We start from the raw sequence: 18,491 nt of genomic DNA on the forward strand, positions 1-18,491 counted from the left end.
GGCTTGTGCAACTATCTTAATCTCTGTGAGTCTCAGTTTTCTCATTTGTAAAACAGTTTTTTTCATGATGAAAAAAACAGAGATATACAAATGAATTTATAGCCAACAGTTTGTGGATAATAGTGTTTGAAACCCATATTCACACTATTCATAATTCAGTTATTTAAATTCCATTATTAGAATTACTGGTTGATTTTCTCAAAGTTAGAATTTCCTAGCTTCATGTATGCAAGGAAGGGAAACTGGAAGCAATCAGTAGAGGCATTTATGCTTTAATGTCATGTACATTTCTGAGTTTCCAATCAGAATATATTTGAATCAGGAAATCATTAGCAGAAATAAAAGTCAAACTTAGAGGTACACAACAGTTAAGACACTATAAACAAACAGAACTAAGACAATCAATAGTATAAATCCTTAAATTCTTGGATATACGTTATTGTGCAATTATTTACTAGAAGAGTTAAGTATACTTTTCAGTTGCAATTGTTTTTGGCTTATAGGTGCCACAAAGTGGGGAATTCAATCTCTTATGTGTATTATACTTTCAAAACATATTAACTAGCAACAGAGCTGTGTGGCCTGTAGGGTGCAATGCCAACACACACTGACCCGTAATGAGTCCAGAAACCCACTTCCAGGGATAAGAGAAAAAGACAAAGTCTTCTTCTTACAAATCGAAGTGTTTAGGAAAGCAGCTAAATTGTTTTTACTTCCTCCTTCTTAACCCAGGTTTTTGTCAGCAGGTCGAGTTTTTCTGAGTTCCAAAACCCCTTGGTGTTCGGGAGGAGACCATACAACAGGCTTGCAAATAAGTGGGGGGAGTGGGAATGGGGGCGATAACTCTCCTTTTCACTCAAGTTACAGCCCAAGCGGACTAACTACATTGCAGTATTTGGAAAAACCAATTAACTTTTGGGCAAAGTTCCTAAGCTGAAGTTTAGCCTGAAGCAAGTTCTTAAAAAAAAAAAAAAAAAAACTTAAGAAAGAAAAACCTACGCTAAACAAATCTACTGAGACCTGTCGGAATGTTAACACTTTTATAATAGTTTCACCTCCTGTTGCATCAAGTTGACAAAATAATCGAACGCCGTGATGCGTAACAGCAATGTTCATATTCTCTAAGAATTAAAAAGTAATGGCGAGCCTCGAATTAGTCATCGCTTCCCAAACAGTAACTTTTAATCACAGTTGAACTAGGCAGGACTCGGCCTATGAGTCAACCTGCAATGTATCATCAAAGGCTTGTGTTAAAACCAAGGCACTGTAAAGCGCAACTGAGGCCCTGCGCAACGTGCAGATGTGGCTAATGTAACAGCATTTCAGCAGACTGTAAATAATAGCCTACAATTGGGAAACCAACACGTGAACCTACTAAGTTTGATAAGAGCGAGCCTGCCCGAGTTCCAAGGCACAAGGGAAGCAAAGGGGTGAAAGTACTAATTCTATAAACAACTTCCAGGAAAGTCTGGCTCCAGTATCCAGAAAGAGCCGGGGCCGCGAGGAAAAGAAATGTTTTCGGGAGGGGGAAGGGGAGAAAGAGCAAGGAACCGAAGGGACTAGTTCTACCCCCAACCCTAATCAACACTGGAAAACAAGAGAACAATTATTTGACTCCCCAGGAGACTGAAGCGGACCGAGAGGCCCCGAAGGAAAGGGGGGTGGGGGGTGTCGAGGCTCAACTTCACAAACTCGGCCGCCGCTGGCAACTCACCCACACACAAATGCCAAAGGCCCCCCTCCCCCTCCCCCAGCCGGCGGCGGCGGGAGCGAAGGTGCTGAGCGCGCGGAGGCGCGCGCATTGTGCAAGCCCACCGCGGCCCGGGCCGAGTCTCCCCACCCCCTTCCTTCCTACCCACCTCCCCCGCCACTCCCGCCAACCTCCCGGGAACCCCAGGAAGAAAGAAAGAAAAAAAGAAAGAAAGAAGGGGGAAAGCACGCCCCCCGCGGCTGCAACCGCAGAGAGAAACTCCGAGGGGAAAAACAAATCTCGGTCCCGGACTCCGGGAGGTGGGAAGCCGGTAACCGTGGCCCAGCGGATGCCTCCAGTTTCTCCACTTCTTCGGAGAACACCCCACCCCCACCCCCGACCCGCTAGAGGTCTCGGACCCCGTCTCCCGGCCAGAGCTGGCCGGCCCCGCTTCCAAGCGCCCCGGGCCCGGGACCCGCCCAACGGAGAAGTGGGCAGACGAGCGGCGAGCTTACCTGTCGGGAGTGGGATTTGGGCTCTGGCGGCTTGAAGAAGGAGTCAGGAAGCTTCCGGAGCCTCATAGGCACGGTCTGGGGCACGTTGGCCGTCTTGGGGTTCATGACGGCGTTGAAAAGCGCCTCCAGGTCGGTCTCAGAGTCCCCTCGGACGTGCACGATCTGGTGTCCGGCCGGGGGGGCCTGCGGCGCCGCCTGGGACCCTGGGGGTGCCGACTGCCCGGGCCCGGACGGCGGGCCCTGCCCCTGTGGGGGCTGCGCGGGCGGCTGCCCTTGGCCCTGGGGGGCCGGCTGAGGCGGCGGCTGCTGCCCGGGATCCATGATTTCTGCCTCCCCCGACGCGCACCCCGACCAGGCGGGTGAGGGCTCCGCCCGGGCGCCCCGGCTCGACGGGCCCAGACGCGAGAAGCGACGAGGGCGGCGGGCCGGGCTGCTCTGGGTGGCGGGAGGGACGCTCTCCTCGCTCTCAGGGCCGGGGGGCTGCGCGGCGGCCCCGCATCCCCCGCCCCGGCGCCTCCGCCCCCGCCCTGCGCCCCGGCTCCACTGGTCTGGCGGCTGCGTCTCGGGAGGGGCTGCGAGAAACCGGGACCTGCGGCGCCTGAGAACTTTTTTCCTTCACCTCCTAGACGGATGCCGGACAGCTTGTTGCCTCTCCCCTCCCCCCTTCGATTTTACTTCCTTTTCTTCTTCCTTCCTTCCTTCCTCCCTTTCTTTTCCCCGGCGGCGGCTGCGCCCGACTGAGACAGAAACTCGCCTCAGACGCCAAAAACTAAAGTTGAGAGAACCGCCCGCCCGACCCGCTCACCGGCTCCGCCTCCTCCCGGCTCTTCCTTCCTCTGCGCGCCCGCCCGCACAGGATCCGGGCCGGCCGCCGAGGGAAACTTTCCCCTGCAAGTTACTACATTCCAGCAGACTCCCGGCCACCAACGCCCCTCCTGGCCGCAAGTGACCAACTCGCTTTCAGCCCAGGCCTCCGCCGGGGCTTCCCGGGGCCCGGCCAGAGTGCTCCTGTGAAGACCCGACGATCAACGTGGAGTCCAGTCTGGGTCGGAGCTCTGGTCTCAGCGGAGAGGACACCCGCCCTTGGCCGCAGGAAGTCCTCCCGCCCAGCCTGATCGTTTCCCGGCCAGTTCCTTGGGAAAGGCTGAAGGGCTTCCAGTTAGCTTCGAGATGCGAAATGGCTAAGGGCAAAAGGAGTCGGGGGTAGGGGGTGGGGGGGATGGTCGTGTAAATCCATTTAAACCCCGCGTTAGCCTAACTGGGCCAGCAGGAGGGCCATGCGGGCTTAAAGCCGGAAGGATAGGTTGGAGTTAAAATAGATATTCTTAACAGGCACTGACTTTAATAAGGGTCTTTATTTTTTAACATTAACTTGACTTTCTCACTTCGTGGTATACAAATCCTCCCGTCAAAGGGATAACCGATTAGGGTAATTTGAAGCTTTGAGATTACTGGAAAAACAAAATTGCCTTTTTTAAAAATGAAAACTTTTGGCAGTGAAACTTTCAACACAGTCATGAAAACCTCAGCGGAAAAAAAATCAGTGCTTAACTTCGGTTACAAGCATTCCTCTGTATACCTGCCTCTCTCATCCTCAAGGGGATGGGAATCCACTCCCCCACCCCGTCTTTCTTATCCTTGTGCCTGGCACAAGGGTGGACTCAATGAATGCCGACCGAATAAGAAATGAATGGGAGAGGAGCTTACCCCAGGCACCTGATTCTCTGTGGCGGTGCAAGGAGCCCACTTGAAATCATTAAAAGCAATGGAAAGAAAAAAAGTTTAATTCTTGCATTCTGATTCTTAAATAAGTAGCTTTATTGAGATATAAACATGCTCTACAGTTTATCTACTGAAGCAATTCGGTGTTTTTAGTAGATTTACAGGATTGTGCAACACCACTCTGATTTTAAATCCACTAACCCATTCCAAAGAAACCTAGTTTCTTGTTTTAATGAGTTTGTCTGCAATGCTAGTGGGGCAAATGTATAAATAGGTTTAAGCTAGAAAAGGTCCCCTGGGAAAAGATAATCTCCCTCTCTAGCCAGGACATGCCCAGGAGAATTCTGAGAAAGGATCGGTATCACTTGGTGTGAGAGGGCGGGGTCAGCAGAAGAGGCTTCAGGCCCTGGAGATTCTAAAGCAGGGTCTAATCAACCACTGTGGACCTCAATTTCATCTGAAGACAGGATCCCCCTCAATGATGCCCCTAATGCTCCTTAGATTTATCTCCACCCCCCTATACCAAAACATCAAGTGCATTTAATTATAAACTTGTGAGTTCTGGAGTTACAGAGGTCTGAGTTCAGACCCTGGTTCCACCATCAATGAGCTGTGAGACATTGAACAGTTGCTTATTTCCTGTTCTTTAATATTGTGGACAGGGGGTATAACAGCTACTTTATATATTGAGGCATTAAACGAGTCAATGGACATAAAGTACTTAGCCGAGGTTTTGGCCTGTAATGAGTTCTGTATAAATGTTAACTATCATTGTCCATGTTCACATGCAGTGACATGGCCACTCCTTTGCAGCAACCCCCCTCAGGATCCTGTTGGCAGTCTCTTTCTCTCATGTCCAATAAGCAATCCACATAAAGCCTTTGGACAGAAACTATATGTTAGAAACTTCACCTGAAAAAAAATGTTTAAGAACCTGGGATTGTAATAGAAGCTGTCCCTTAACTAGAGCATTTACTACTATGAACACTATAATTAAAGGGCTTAGGGTACTGCAGAGGTTGCTTTGTTCAATATTGTTTCACCTGCCATTAAAATGAGAACAAAATTGCTTTGATAAGTGGATTGAAAGACTGTTTGGAGTGATTTTATATTCTCTAAGTGCCTTTGTAGCATCAACCAAGATTTTGCAATTTACTATTCCTCATCTATAAAATTTCAGTCTCAGATTAGTATGGGATAACAATAACATGTATTCAATCCTTTGTCCCCTCTCTTCTGCTCCCGTCCTGCTTTTGGAGCAATTATCCATTTAAGGCACTTTGGAATAGGGAGTCACCTTCTTCATGCAAAGACTCACCATTATCCTGGGCCATTTTCAGTGTTCACGTAGGTCCCTGTGTTTAAGTGCTACCTTTCTCAACTACAAAAGACCCTCATCTCCACTCCATGTTAACCACCTACTCCGATGTCCATGCCACATCATCATCCAGAAATACTTAAGCTGGGAACTCAAACTATGCTATATTATTCTCTTAATAGCCATTTGGTTCTCTGGTTTCGTTACTCACACCTAATTTATTATTAACCTCTCTCTTACCCACCAACCTATCACTCCCTCCGGTTTTCACTTCTTTCCCAATTCAGCTTAGAAATCATAACTTGTTGCTTCAACCTCTCTTAATCATCTATGCCCTCAATTCCATTGCCCCGTGTATTTCAATGAACCGAATCTCTTTAAGTGCATTAATCCAGCCATCTATCTTTTCCATTCCAACATTTCAGGCTTATGGGGGCCTGAGCCCCACATATATTAAAAGCTTCAATGGAACACTTATGACGTTTTGTCGAACTGAGATTATACTATCGTTCCAGAGATATACCAACACAATTACAAGAAAACATTCATTGTGGAACTTTAAACTTTGTGACACTAATGCATTATGAATTAATATTTTAAGTAAGTTCTGTAATTATCTGGTAAATAGCACAATTACATTGCATTATAATCATTGTGTGTTAAAGCTTTAATTTGTTAAATGTAAACATTTGAAACATACATTGGTTTTGTAACCCTCTCTTGGCGTTCCAGCACACTTGAGTATACTGGGGGTTTGAAAAGAAGTATCCAGCCCTCTCTCAGTCTCTGAAAAGCCTGGCTGACACCCAGGCTCCTGAAGAAAGCTGTAGGGAATCAGGTGAGTGAAGTGGTGTACTCCACATTTATAGTCTCTAACCATGTTTCCCTGTGTCTGCAATCAACTTCTCACTCATATGACATGGTTATTCAAAACTTTACCACTCCTCATCATGGTTATTCATCATCTGTCTACCCTTCAGAAAATCACATTGGCTCCAACTGTTCAGAGAATGGAGGCCACCATGCACAAAAGCCCTAAAAATCTTCCCCTGAACCTATAGAAACATTCATACAAGCCTTTCCCTGCAAATGTACATTTTTGGAAAGAGCAGTCCACATGCTCTTTCTTCACTTCCTCACCTTTTGTTCATTTATCCTCTGACTCAACACATCCAAAACTGAACTCTTTACCCCTACCCTCTTCCACCTCCAACCACACACACACCCTCCCATGCCACGTCCTCCTTCTGATTCACCATTTCAGTGACCCACTCCCTTATTCAAGCTATAAAACAGTGTCCTCTTAATTACTTCCCTTAACCATCGCTTACATCCAGCCAGTTAACAATGTGTGTTAATGTTCTTTCAGATCTCTGAAAGCCTGCTGCCCAGCTCCATGTCCATTTCTACTTCGCATCATTTTTTATAGAGCTTCCAAATTTATGACCCTGCTTCTAGTTTTACATGGCTCCATCAGACTTCTATTCTGATGTCAGAGTGATCTTTTCATCAAGCAAGTCTGATCATGATGTGAAATCATTCAAGACAAAGTCAAACCCCTTAACATGGTATATGAGTCCCTGAGCCATTCTAGTCCTTGCTTCTCAGTTGATCTCTTGCAACTCATCTATAAAGTGTTATGTTTTCCAGGCATACTGAACCACTTGTGGTTCCTTGAATAAGCCATTTTTCCTCTCATCCTTTGCTCTCTGAAGATGTTATTCTTGTTGCTTGGAACTCCCTTTTCACCTGGTTGCCCTTAGTACTCAGCTTTCAACCTACGTTATCTACCTATAACAAAAAGCCCTCCTTGACTCTCCCCTTCTCACTAGTCCTCACCCCACACACTAGGTGAGAGGCTTCTTGGGGATCTCACAGAATCCATCCACCACCTCCATCATGGCATTCACCATAGTTTGTTATAGTTGTGTATGTGTCTGTGTCCCTAACACCACTCTGGGTGCTTCTGCAACAATGTCTCCCATCTCTTTATCCCCGCGCCAGCAACAGTTATCAAAAGGTGCTTATTATGGAAAAGAAGGAGGGGAGAAAGCTAAGGAGGTATCCCAGAGCCCAAGAGTAGAGGTATGGGTTTGAGTTTCAAACAACTAACTTGCTGCCATGATTCCAATTGTGAAAATTCAGTTTGCACAGGCCAGACAGATGTTTATCATATATCTCTAAGACTTCACAACATATAATAAATACTAATAAATTGTTTTATGTTCTTGATGGAGTAAAAGTAACAGCATTGTGCCAAACATTGTGCTAAGTACTCTAAATGTAGTATCTCTTTTAATCCTTGTAACAATTCTTTAAAATTAAAATTAAAAACATCTTATAGATGAAGAAACAGGGACAAATAAGTTAAATAACCTGCCCAAAGTTGTACCACTAGTATGTGATAGAACTAAATTTAGTTTGAATTTGCATTTCTGATTCCAGAGCTCAAACTCCTGATCAGAAATATGTTTAATTTGAGACAGTTCAAAAGAGTTATTGACAAAGTTATGTATGTAGGATAAGGGAGTGTAAGAATTCTGTCATTAAAAGAGAAGAGCATAGGAACCCTGTCATTTAAGAAGTATTTTATTATTTTTGTTGACCAATAAATGCTGGTTTAGGGCTATGTAGTCTTAATGTCAAACATTAAGGACAAAGCTGGGTTGCTCTCTGGATAGTCAGGTTGGAAGTGTGAAGAGAGTCTTTCATTCCAAAGAAGTTTAGAAAAACAATACTTGGCAATATACTTTTTAGGGTTTTTCATACCACAAGGGACGTAGGTTAGTTACCTCAGTTAATGAGGGTCTAACTTAAGAATTTGCAGGAGATAGGGAGAAACAGTCCTAGCACATGTTCCTGGGCTTCGTGAAGCTCTATGTCTTGCTGAAGATTCACTGTAGTTCTGACTACGTTGATGGTGATCTCCTAATCCCCCAGAATCAATCACTCTCTGTAAACTCCCGTCATAGTGACCCACTATTGGGAATCAATTTCCTTGCTGCTAAAACTAGAGAAGTCCTTGTCTCTCTTCCTCATGACTTTTGTTCACTCTTAGTTTCAATAGCCTTAAAGTTTCTGCTTATTCCCTTCTGTCTCTGGATCTTCTTACTGTCTGTTAACTATACGTTTGGCATTGAGTGGATAAAATGAAGATGAAACAATTGTATAAGTACTTATAAAGTGCTGATTATATGTAAGGAATTGGCAGTAATTGGTATAATAATGCCTATTTCACTGGATAATAATGAGGATTAAATAAAATAAGAAGTGCGAATGAGTTTCTATTTTATTATGTGGATTAAGAAAGCCGGGGATTGACTTGGTATAATTACATGATGAGAAATTAAGAATTTGCTGAAGAAAGTTCTCCTTGACCTGATAGAATCTGACTATTCAACCCAGAGTTATTATTTCACAGTTCTCTACTTTAACATTTAGAAGACATTTTGTGAATTCTTGTGAATTAACATAGCCCTGAAATTATTTTCACTCTAATTCATGTTCTGAATTCTCAAATATAAAAAGTTTATTACCACAGCCTTTGGTGATTCTTATGCATGTTCCACATTAGACACTAATCAGTAATTATGACTCTGGCTTGAAGAAGATTCCTCTGAAATAGCTAGAAAGAACTATGAACAATAAGCGCATATGGTAGTGATCAGGAACCTTGCTGGTTTTAAAATCTGTTTTTCAGTCTAGTTATAGGTAGAAGAGAATCTCAATCTCATAGCCCTACCTCTATTTTATAGCTGTAAACTACCCACTATAAAATAAATTTCAAAAACTAGTACAAGTTATTGTTCTTCTTGATAGATACTATCAGAATTGAAAAAGAAAGTTAGCATAAGGACACAGGTATACCCCGTATAACATGGTACCTCTATAACATGGTTTCACTCTAACACAGTTAGAAAATTGGGGAAACCCCCCATATAATATGGTACTTCTATAACACAGTTTTGCTCTAACACGGTTAGAGACTTGGGGAAAACTCCTGTATAACACGAAATTGGGGAAATCCCGATACAATACTGAATGTGATAAAAGCTTTTAAGAGCAAAAGATAACTCATTTAAAATTTTTCATTTGAGCACATACATCGTATCAGATTTGCCTGTAGAATTTTAAAATTAATCAAAGCCAGCATAAAACAGGATGGATGCAATAGTAGAACTTGCTAAGTCTTTAGGAGGGGAAGGTTTTGATGTTATGACTGTAGAAGATATCCAAGAATTGTTGGTAGAAGAAGAAACTGATGAAGCAATTTTGGCGGAAATTACATCTGGAATGTGCCAAGATAACAGCACTTTGAGTGCCATATGTAATTCGAAATTTGGATCAACATGAGAAGAAGTTATATCAATATATAACCTGAGGTACAAAAAAAAAAAAAAAGAGAACAAAACATAAAATACGAATTATTCCATTGTTATTTACATTTATAGCCATCAAAAAAAGTCGCTAGGAGCGACGCCGGCACTTTTGGGAAAATTTGTCAGTGTCTCTCACAGTGATGTTGGCACTCAAAGGACGATAGCACTAATGAAAACAAAGAACTTAAACAGTTCACTATAAAAAGCATAAAGAAAAGCCTAGACTTAGTCAAACAGTTAGAGTCATATTTCTTAAATGAAGATCCTTGCACTAAAAGGAGCACAAAGTTTAAGAGAGAACTTCAAAAGTGCTTAGCACCGTATAATGAAATTTATAAAGATCTCTCAGCTAAAAGTAAGCAATCTAAAACAATAGATTTTTTGCAAAAAGTAGAGTATAGAAATCAAGATAATGCTGAAGAAAGTTCAGAGGATGAGGATATCTTGTCAAAAAGAAAATGCATTCGGTTAATGGAGCTTAATAGTGATGATGAAAACATTACTTAATTCATATTAATATGTAATACTTTTGATGAAAATTGCTTTAATAAAGACATTTCTATTAATTAAAAAATATAATAGTATGTTTTCAAAATTTTTGGAACCTAACCCCCCTTTTTGTACTAGTTCTTTGTTTCGTATAACATGGATTTGCATAACATGGCATTTGTTAGGAACCTAACAAGTGTGTTATATGGGAGTTACTTGTAGATATTTGAAGACAGGGTCCCTGCAAAGCTAAACTAAACTCAACCAAAGGGTAGATTTTACAACTCCTTTATTCAGAATCCATTACTTTGAGATATATGACAATAAGTGGTGTAAGACTGGTTTTTTTTCCCTAGGCTATAGCTATGATAAGTCTAAGTAAGAAATGCAAGCAACACTCTGTGGCAGGTGACCAAATCTGCCTGCCACAATTTGCGCTTGCTACAGCAACCGAGTCTAATCTATTCCGGTGCTCTCTGCTCTGTGAGACTGGCTGTTATATGGACTTAGACAGCGTTAAAAAAAAAAAAAAGAAAGAAAGAAAGAAATGCTTACTTAGTAAGAAACTAAGTAAGTCAAAGTGTTGTCTATTTTTACTTTGTTTTATTTTTATTTTCAATTTTTGTTATTTTTTTATTTTAGAAAGAGAGGAAGGGAGAGACAGAGAAGGAGTGAGAAACATAGATTTGTTGTTCCATTTATTTCTGCATTTATTGATTGATTCTTGTATATACTCTTTGAATAGGAATTACACCCACAACCTTTGTGTATTGGGACAATGCTCTAACCAACTGAGCTACCCAGCCAGGGCTTTATTTTTTACGAATTTTAGAGAACAGGCATTTTTAAAGCACTTTAGAAATGAACATCTACATGTAAACAGTCATTTAAAATATCAAGACCACATTCAACCTTGTTTAATTAAACAGTATCAGTTGGTGTGGGGAGCAGGGGTTAGAAGAGAGATAAGCCTCAATCTATAACAATAGTTCTTTGTAAAAAAATTATGCCAACTTTTCACTCATTTAAATTGGTGTCTCTGACTCTGGTTTTACAGTGGACATTTTTCCCTGATAGCAGAAAAAAATATTTATGAGCAGCTTGACTCACGTTACTATCTGGGTGAGCTAGTTGCCTGAACTGATAAGCATTACACCAAGGAATGGCAATCTTCCAGAAAGGGTTGGGGGCACAGGTAACTTGCTCAATCCTGTTCTTTTGGTATGTTGGAGGACCTGTCAGGCCTATTACAGAAAGACTCACTCCTTTCAAATGCTCTCTCTATATATTACATATTATACCACAATAGATGCATTTTGGTTAATAACCCTTTTTAAATATAAAATCGTATATACTGCAGTAAAAAATTTTTTTAAATCGGATTTTTTTTTCTTCTAAATCTAGCTAAAGTTATCCACGTGGGAGAATTTAGTTTGTTCTGAAAGCTGGATGTGAAGAATGTCAGAGTGTAAGCCCTTCAGGCTTGGGTGGAAGCAGGTGCAGCATGTAAGGGAGGCCCCTGGCGGGCCTCTCCAGTGCAGTAAGCAAGACAGATTGTCAAATTCAGGCTTGTGCCTTCTACATCAGGGCTTGAAAGTAAAGGTTACTACATCTCATCATTAACTATACTAAATTATACAAAAATGAAAGTTGTCTTCTAAAAAGACTAAACATATTACATTACCTACCAATGGTTCTCAAGGTGTGATCCTCAAACCAGCATCGGTGTTAGTGAAAACTTGTTAGAAATGTACATTTTCAGGCTATAATCCAGATCTACTGAATCAGAAACTCTTGAGGTAGACACAGCAATCTGGGTTGTAACAAGTTCCTGTTGGTGATTCTGATGCAATTTTATGTTTGAGAACACTATATTATATTCCACATTTTGTTTTTATTCTATAAATATTAAATACATTGTTTTGTAAATACTATGCATCACGGTAAATATATGCACTGTTTTATAGATAAATATCTCTTTAATCTTGTTACTTATTCCATAAATATCTTATATCTAGTATATAACATGTGTTTGATAATTGAAAATAATCTATTTGGTCACATTCATATTGTAAAGGATTTCAAAAAGTGATGTCTTGAATCTTGCCTGAAAGCTGATAATCCTATTTTAAAAGATCTCTTAAATAGTGATTCCAATTTGTTGATAGTTTTAACACTCTGTGACTCGTTTTGACATATGCATGTCTACAACATGACATTTGACACAAACATGTTTTTAAAACCAGTAAATTAAAGAGGAAATAAGTTAGATAATAAAAGGCACTTCAGAGAGTTTGGTATAGTCTCAAAAGAAATTTAATTTTTGATTTAATGGTTTTTAAAACATTTTTTGCATGTGTGCTACATGTCATGTTAAGGAGAATATTACCAAATCACTTCAAGTGGGTTGCTGCCTATATAGGTTGTGGCAGTTGTTTCAGTGACATCTCCCTTCTGGCCTCCAGTTATTTAATGTATATATGTATGTAAATGGATGTGCATGTGTGTGTGTGTGTGTGTTTACTGAAATGTCTCCAGTCCCTCTGACCTTCCCAGAAGCATGAGACACTTTTCAGCTCACACCTCAGTTCCTGGCTAGTCTCCCAGGCTCCATCCGGTCTTTCCTACTCCCATCAATCTTCTATGATTCTACCCCATTTCCCTCAAGTACCATTTTCACCCTTGCTCTCCAACTCAAAACCTCAGGAAATTTCATAAAGGCAGCAACCAACCTAAAATAATTTTCTTAAAATCTTGTTGAGGTCAGGATCCATCCATAGCATAATGGTCTGTACAAAAACTTAAATGTTACAGATAAGTAATCTATCATATTTTGCCTTTTAAAAAAGGTATAGTGGGATTTCTGGACCAGGAACTGGAAGTTCTGGTTCTGTCACTGAAGAGCTTCATGGCTTAGGGCAAGTCATTTAACCCAGTGCTTCCCAACAGAACTTTCTGTGATGAGGGGAATGTGCTATATCTGTGCTAATACGGAGCTACTAGCCACATGTGTAGCTACTGAGCACTTGAAATGTGGCTAGTGTGACTAAGGAATAGAACATTTTATTTCATATGTGGCTAGTGACTATCATGTTAGACAAAGCAAAATACCCTCTCAAGACCTCAAATTTTTGTATAAAAGAGAGATCTGGGCTAAGTGATCTCTTTTGCCTTTTAGTTCTAAACTGTTGTTATTGTAATTCAGCACAACAAATTCATGTGCTCATTTTAAGAGTTCAAATTTTGACTTCCTAAATTAAATTTCTAAAGAATGTTAAATTATACACTTTTACACACAGAAATTATATAAATAATGATCATCACAAAATTTAATCACTTGTGTATAAATTACTTTTTGGACAGGATATAGCCTATATTGTGACATTGGCAACTGGAGAAGAACATGGGGTGCTTGGAGAGGACTCACATGACTGAAATAGATGATTAAAAAATTGAGAAACAAGACATTGAATAAAGGTTAAGGAAATAAAATTATTTAGAGAAAAAGACTGAGGGAAGACAATTATATTCAAGTATATGAAAGGTTATTATCAATAGATAGATATGACGTCTAGTCAGTCTCTGTTTATTAAACACAGTAGACATTAGTTGATCTACTTTTCTAAGCACATCTGCTGCTCTGTTCAAGGAAGTTTGTAATACCACATGTATTTTCTATCTCTACACTATAGCAAGGAACATTCCCTCTGCCTAGAAAGCATTCCTTCCCTAAGCCAGTCCATTACTGTCATTTCTTTTAAGATGTACTTCAATTCCCTTCTCAAGGAAGCCTTCCCTTATGGATTGTCCTTGACTCTGATCACTCCAGGTTCCCTCAGAACTTCAATGATATATTTAACCTTATTAAATATGTATGAAGTATTTTAAAAATAAAAGTTTCATTCTACAATATGTTAGGGGAATAAAGGATGACAGTTGATCAAAAATTTGGTTGAATAGAAGTTCATTTATATTGTCATAGTTGGTTTCCATTTTATTATTTCTCTCACGAATCTTCCTAGTAATGAAAAAGATAAAAAAAAAAAAGTAACTTACAGATTTTTTAGTGTTTGTTAAAGCCCAGTGACATTTTTTCTCTTTACAAAAAAGAAAGACAGAAAAAGAAGTAAAGGAAGAAAGAGAAAAAAAGGATAAGATAAACAGGAATGGTAACTTTCAACCTTATTTAAATCCAGTTTAGCCTGCCTATTCAAATGAACTTTAACATGTGTGCCAAGTCAGGAGATTGAAGACTTACATTAGAAGATATCAGGTATACCAGCTGCGAGTCTGCCAGTTGGACACTGCTAAATGTGGCACTAAATACAGCTTTTAGTGCTAATTAATGCAGCTTTTACTGGAAGAGACAGCATAATTCCCTGTCTTTTCTTTTTTTTCTTTCTTTTACCTATTCCCCACCACCTTTTTTTACACTAGGAAAGAAGCAGAGTGTAACAGTGGTTTCCAGCCCTGACATTGCCCACCAGAATCAATGCATATTTATGGAAATATATAAAATAATGCTCTACTTTATATAAAAAGTCAGAGCAATTAAAATACTAAGTACTATTTCACACTTACCAGATTGAAAAATATTTTAAAATGTAGCATGTCATGTCTCCAACAAAACTTCAAGTTTCTTGAGAATAATTGGGTATTTCTATCTTTCATTGCACCTAACACTGCTTATGAACACTGGAAGGTACACTCCCAAATACAGAAATTTTTGTCTGTTTTGTTCATTACTGTATTTGCAGTGCCTGGAAAGTACCCAGCACATAGTAGGTAATCAATAAACATTTGTGGAAGAATGAATGATATTAATTCTTAACAAATATTTGCTGATTAATTTGATGATTAAGAAGCCCTCAGGACCTTCTAACCAAGATGGAGGCCTAGACTGACATGCTCCATCTCCCTCTACAACTAAGAAGGAATACAACTACTGCAAAACCACAATTAACCAGAAATTCCAGAAAATAAATGGAAGTCCAACATATGAAGTTATAAAGAAGTGGTACTCGTCCGATGGGTAGGAGGAGCGAAGCCGGGGCAGAGGGGTCAAGCTGTGCTGTCAGCGGCAGCAGCGGCAAAGGCGGTGGGACAGCGGTAAGCACAGACACCCGTATTTAAGGTATTTAAGGGAAGGTAAGAAGCACCTGAGGAGCACCCCTGGCTGCAGACCAGACCTGTCAGCTTGCGATTCCAACATTGGGAAATGCAGACCCCCATTGCCTTGAACTGTGAGGCCTGGAGGGGGTGGGGATGGAGGAGGAGGCTCCTAGTCTCTCAGGGGAGAGTGCACAGCAGGAATCCATCTTCAACCCCCACCCCACAGAAAACACCACAGCGTGGTGAGAAGGGTTGCCTGGTTGTGACAAGGGCAAAGGGCTCCACCCCCTATAGCGTAGGAGGTGTGACAGCCCTGCCCTGGAAGCAAAGGTAAACACAAAACTGTCAGGATGGCACAGTTCATGATAGAGATCCGGGTGATGCAGCTGATAAGCCAGGAAAAATCTAATCTAACGAAGCAGCAGATAGGAAATCTTTCTGAGGTACAGTTCAGAGCTTTGGTTATACAAATGCTTACAGACCTAACAGCAGATCTTAAACAAGACAGGGAAGGAATGAAGGTTAGTCCTGCTGAAATGAATGAAAACACATATGAAACTAGTGGTGAGGGAAAGAAAACTGGAGATCAAATCAGCAAATCGGAACATAGGGAAGGAACAGTCAACCAATGCAGAAAGAGGAAACAAAAAGTGAGGAAAATAAGGAGAGGCTCAGAAACCTATGGGACAGCTATAAGCAGGCCAATATCTGAATCACAGGGTTGCCAGAAGGTGAAGAAGAAGAACTAGAAATTAAAAAATTATGTGAAAAAATAATGAAGAGAACTTCCCGAACTTGGGGAAGGAAATAGACTTACAGGTCCAGGAAGAACAGAGAGTTCCAAAAAAACTGGACCCAGGAAGAACCACACCAAGACACATTATAATCAAAATGTCAACAATTAAGGATAAAGAGAGAATCTTAAAAGCAGCAAGAGAGAACTATGTAGAAAGGGGTTCCAATAAGACTATCAGCTAATTTCTCAAAAGAAACTCTGCAGGCAAGAAGGGACTGGCAAGAAATATTCAAAGTAATGAAAAGCAAAAACCTACAACCATGATTACTCTATACAGTGAAGCTGTCATTCAGAATAGAAGGGCAGAGAAAGTGCTTCCGAGACCAAGTAAAACCGAAGGAGTTCATCAGATCTGAACCACTGTTATGTGAAATGTTAAGGGGACTTGCTTAGGAGAAAGAGGAACAGAACTATGAACATTAAAATGAAAACTGTATCACAACAACCAACAACAGAAGCTAGGTAATTGAAACAAAGGCAAGCTAAGTAGGCAACGAGAGTGGGAAAAGAATTATAAGTATGGGGAAGCTTATAGGGGGAGGTCAGCGGGGAGGGGGAAGGAGGGAAAGAAAGGGAGATGGTGCAGGAATTAAGAAGCATAGTACGAAGGAATGGAGTAGACAGGGAGATGTTGAGAAGAACTATATGCACAACCAACTGGAATGGACTAAGTGGGGGGCAACTGGGGAAGGGGTCACTTGGTGGAGGGGAACAAAGGGAAAAGAAATTGGGACAATTGTAACAGCATAATCAATAATGCATATTAAAAAAAAAAAAAAAAAAGGAAGCCCTCCGGACTAAGTTTTCCTAAGAAGACTCTAGTCAGTTTTTAGAAACGTCAGACCTAGGTTTTCAAAGTTGTAAAGGACCAAAGTTGGTGGATTGGGACAGGGATGAAAGGCAGGGCGAGGGATTTCCCCTCTCTGACCACATCTTCCTACCACAGTTCCCACTTCCCAGTTCTCAGTACCTCAAATACCCAACACTTCATAATTCACCTAGTCGCTAACCTTTTTGGGACCCATATTTCATTTTTTTCTAATATGCATTGCATTGTCACATACTTCATGATTCCCCAAAAGGTTTCCATTGCTATTAATTTAGATCAGTCAGTTCTGTGCTTTGACAACTACTATAATCTTCTTTTTGATCTTTGGACTTTGGACTTTACTCACCCCAATTCATCACTGTCAGACTATAATCTTTTCAGAATATCACTTTCATGATGCTACTACCCTGCTCAAAAGTCTTAAAGACTGTTATATGTCATCTGCTTAAAAGATTTAAATTTTTTAGCTTTGTACCCACAGCCCTCAGTGACAAGCTTCCCATTAATCTGTCTTCTCTTGTGCTATTACCCAGAGCTCCTGAACAGGACTCCTCAGTTCCAGCTAGTCAGATGTCCCCTCAAACCACCTTGTCCCCCTAAATCACTTTGTGTTCTTCTGCTTCTGTATTTTTTTGCTCATGAGACCTAAGTGTCCCAAGTTCTCCAGTCTTCATCCAAAATCCCTTTTTTTAAATGTCTAAATTATAATTCTGTAAGCTTTCTCTTATTATTTCCAGAATTTCTGAAAACTACTCTCAAAACCATTGTGCTGTCACTCATCACCATGGTCAGTTTCTCACTGCAGAATAATCCTATTCCCTCTGTTGATCACAGCTTGCTCTTTCAAAGCTGGCTTCTACAGGCTGCTGCTGTTCTGCAGGAATAATTCTGTCCCAGGAATGCTCCCAGGCTGCATAGCTAATTCCACACAGTACAACTACATCCAGATTATACTTGTTTGCAAATTTTACACAAGGCTTAGGGATAACTAGAACTACTGATGCCCTGTGACCTTAGTCACCAATCCTTCTCTGCTCCCTCACTCTCCACACCTGCAGTCACACTTCAGAGGCCAGCTTCTCTCCATCAGATAGACTCAGTCAGGTAGGGAACATATATTGTGTGTCAGTTATGTGCCGGGCAATATGCTAGGTATTGAGGATACAAGGGTGAGGCAAATAGACACAGTTCCTGTTTTCATGATAGACATTAAATAATTACAAATAGTTGAGCAAATAATGCTGTGTGCAAGATGCTGCTAAAGAAATATCTGGAGCCCAAGCTTAGATTCTCTACATTTTCTGGGGGTCAGAGAAAGATAAAAAAACGTACTCCCACCTCTTATATCTAGTCCAATTAATAATAAAATAATCCTTAGAAAAGCAATTCTGATCTTCAGGAAGCTTTTTTTTTTTTTTTACATTATGCTGTTTAGCTCTTGACTTTTTTCATATTTCCTCAAAAAAAAAAAAGAACCAAAATTCAGGAACACTTATTAAACTATGTGCGTGGCACCATTCTAAACCTAATATATACACTGGGTTGGTCAAAAAGTTTGTTGATTTCTTCCATATGATGGTTCTAGTACTGCTTAATTGTCTTTAACATAATTTGAGACAATTTTGTTAGATGGTATTGTGA

The 18,491-nt window shown here is 40.7% G+C and overlaps 1 protein-coding gene and 1 non-coding gene across 9 annotated transcripts in view; one reads left to right on the forward strand and one right to left on the reverse strand.

Moving 5' to 3' along the window:
- Nucleotides 1-3,282, reverse strand: part of YAP1 (Yes1 associated transcriptional regulator) — a 122,906-nt gene extending 119,624 nt beyond the window's left edge. For all 8 annotated transcript variants that reach the window (XM_090265825.1, XM_090265821.1, XM_090265823.1 and 5 more), the window contains exon 1: nucleotides 2,206-3,282. In XM_090265825.1, coding sequence (XP_090121951.1) covers nucleotides 2,206-2,526 — 321 coding nt within the window. In that variant the 5' untranslated portion in view covers nucleotides 2,527-3,282. The remainder of the gene's footprint in view (nucleotides 1-2,205) is intronic.
- A 7,220-nt stretch (nucleotides 3,283-10,502) lies between these two features.
- Nucleotides 10,503-10,628, forward strand: LOC150018723 (small nucleolar RNA SNORA28). Its single transcript, XR_016509540.1, has one exon. It is a non-coding gene; the product is annotated as a small nucleolar RNA SNORA28 (small nucleolar RNA).
- Nucleotides 10,629-18,491: the final 7,863 nt, after the last annotated feature.

The sequence above is a fragment of the Furipterus horrens genome, unplaced genomic scaffold (assembly GCF_987537825.1).
Source record: "Furipterus horrens unplaced genomic scaffold, mFurHor1.1.pri manual_scaffold_2, whole genome shotgun sequence".
NCBI lineage: Eukaryota > Metazoa > Chordata > Mammalia > Chiroptera > Furipteridae > Furipterus > Furipterus horrens.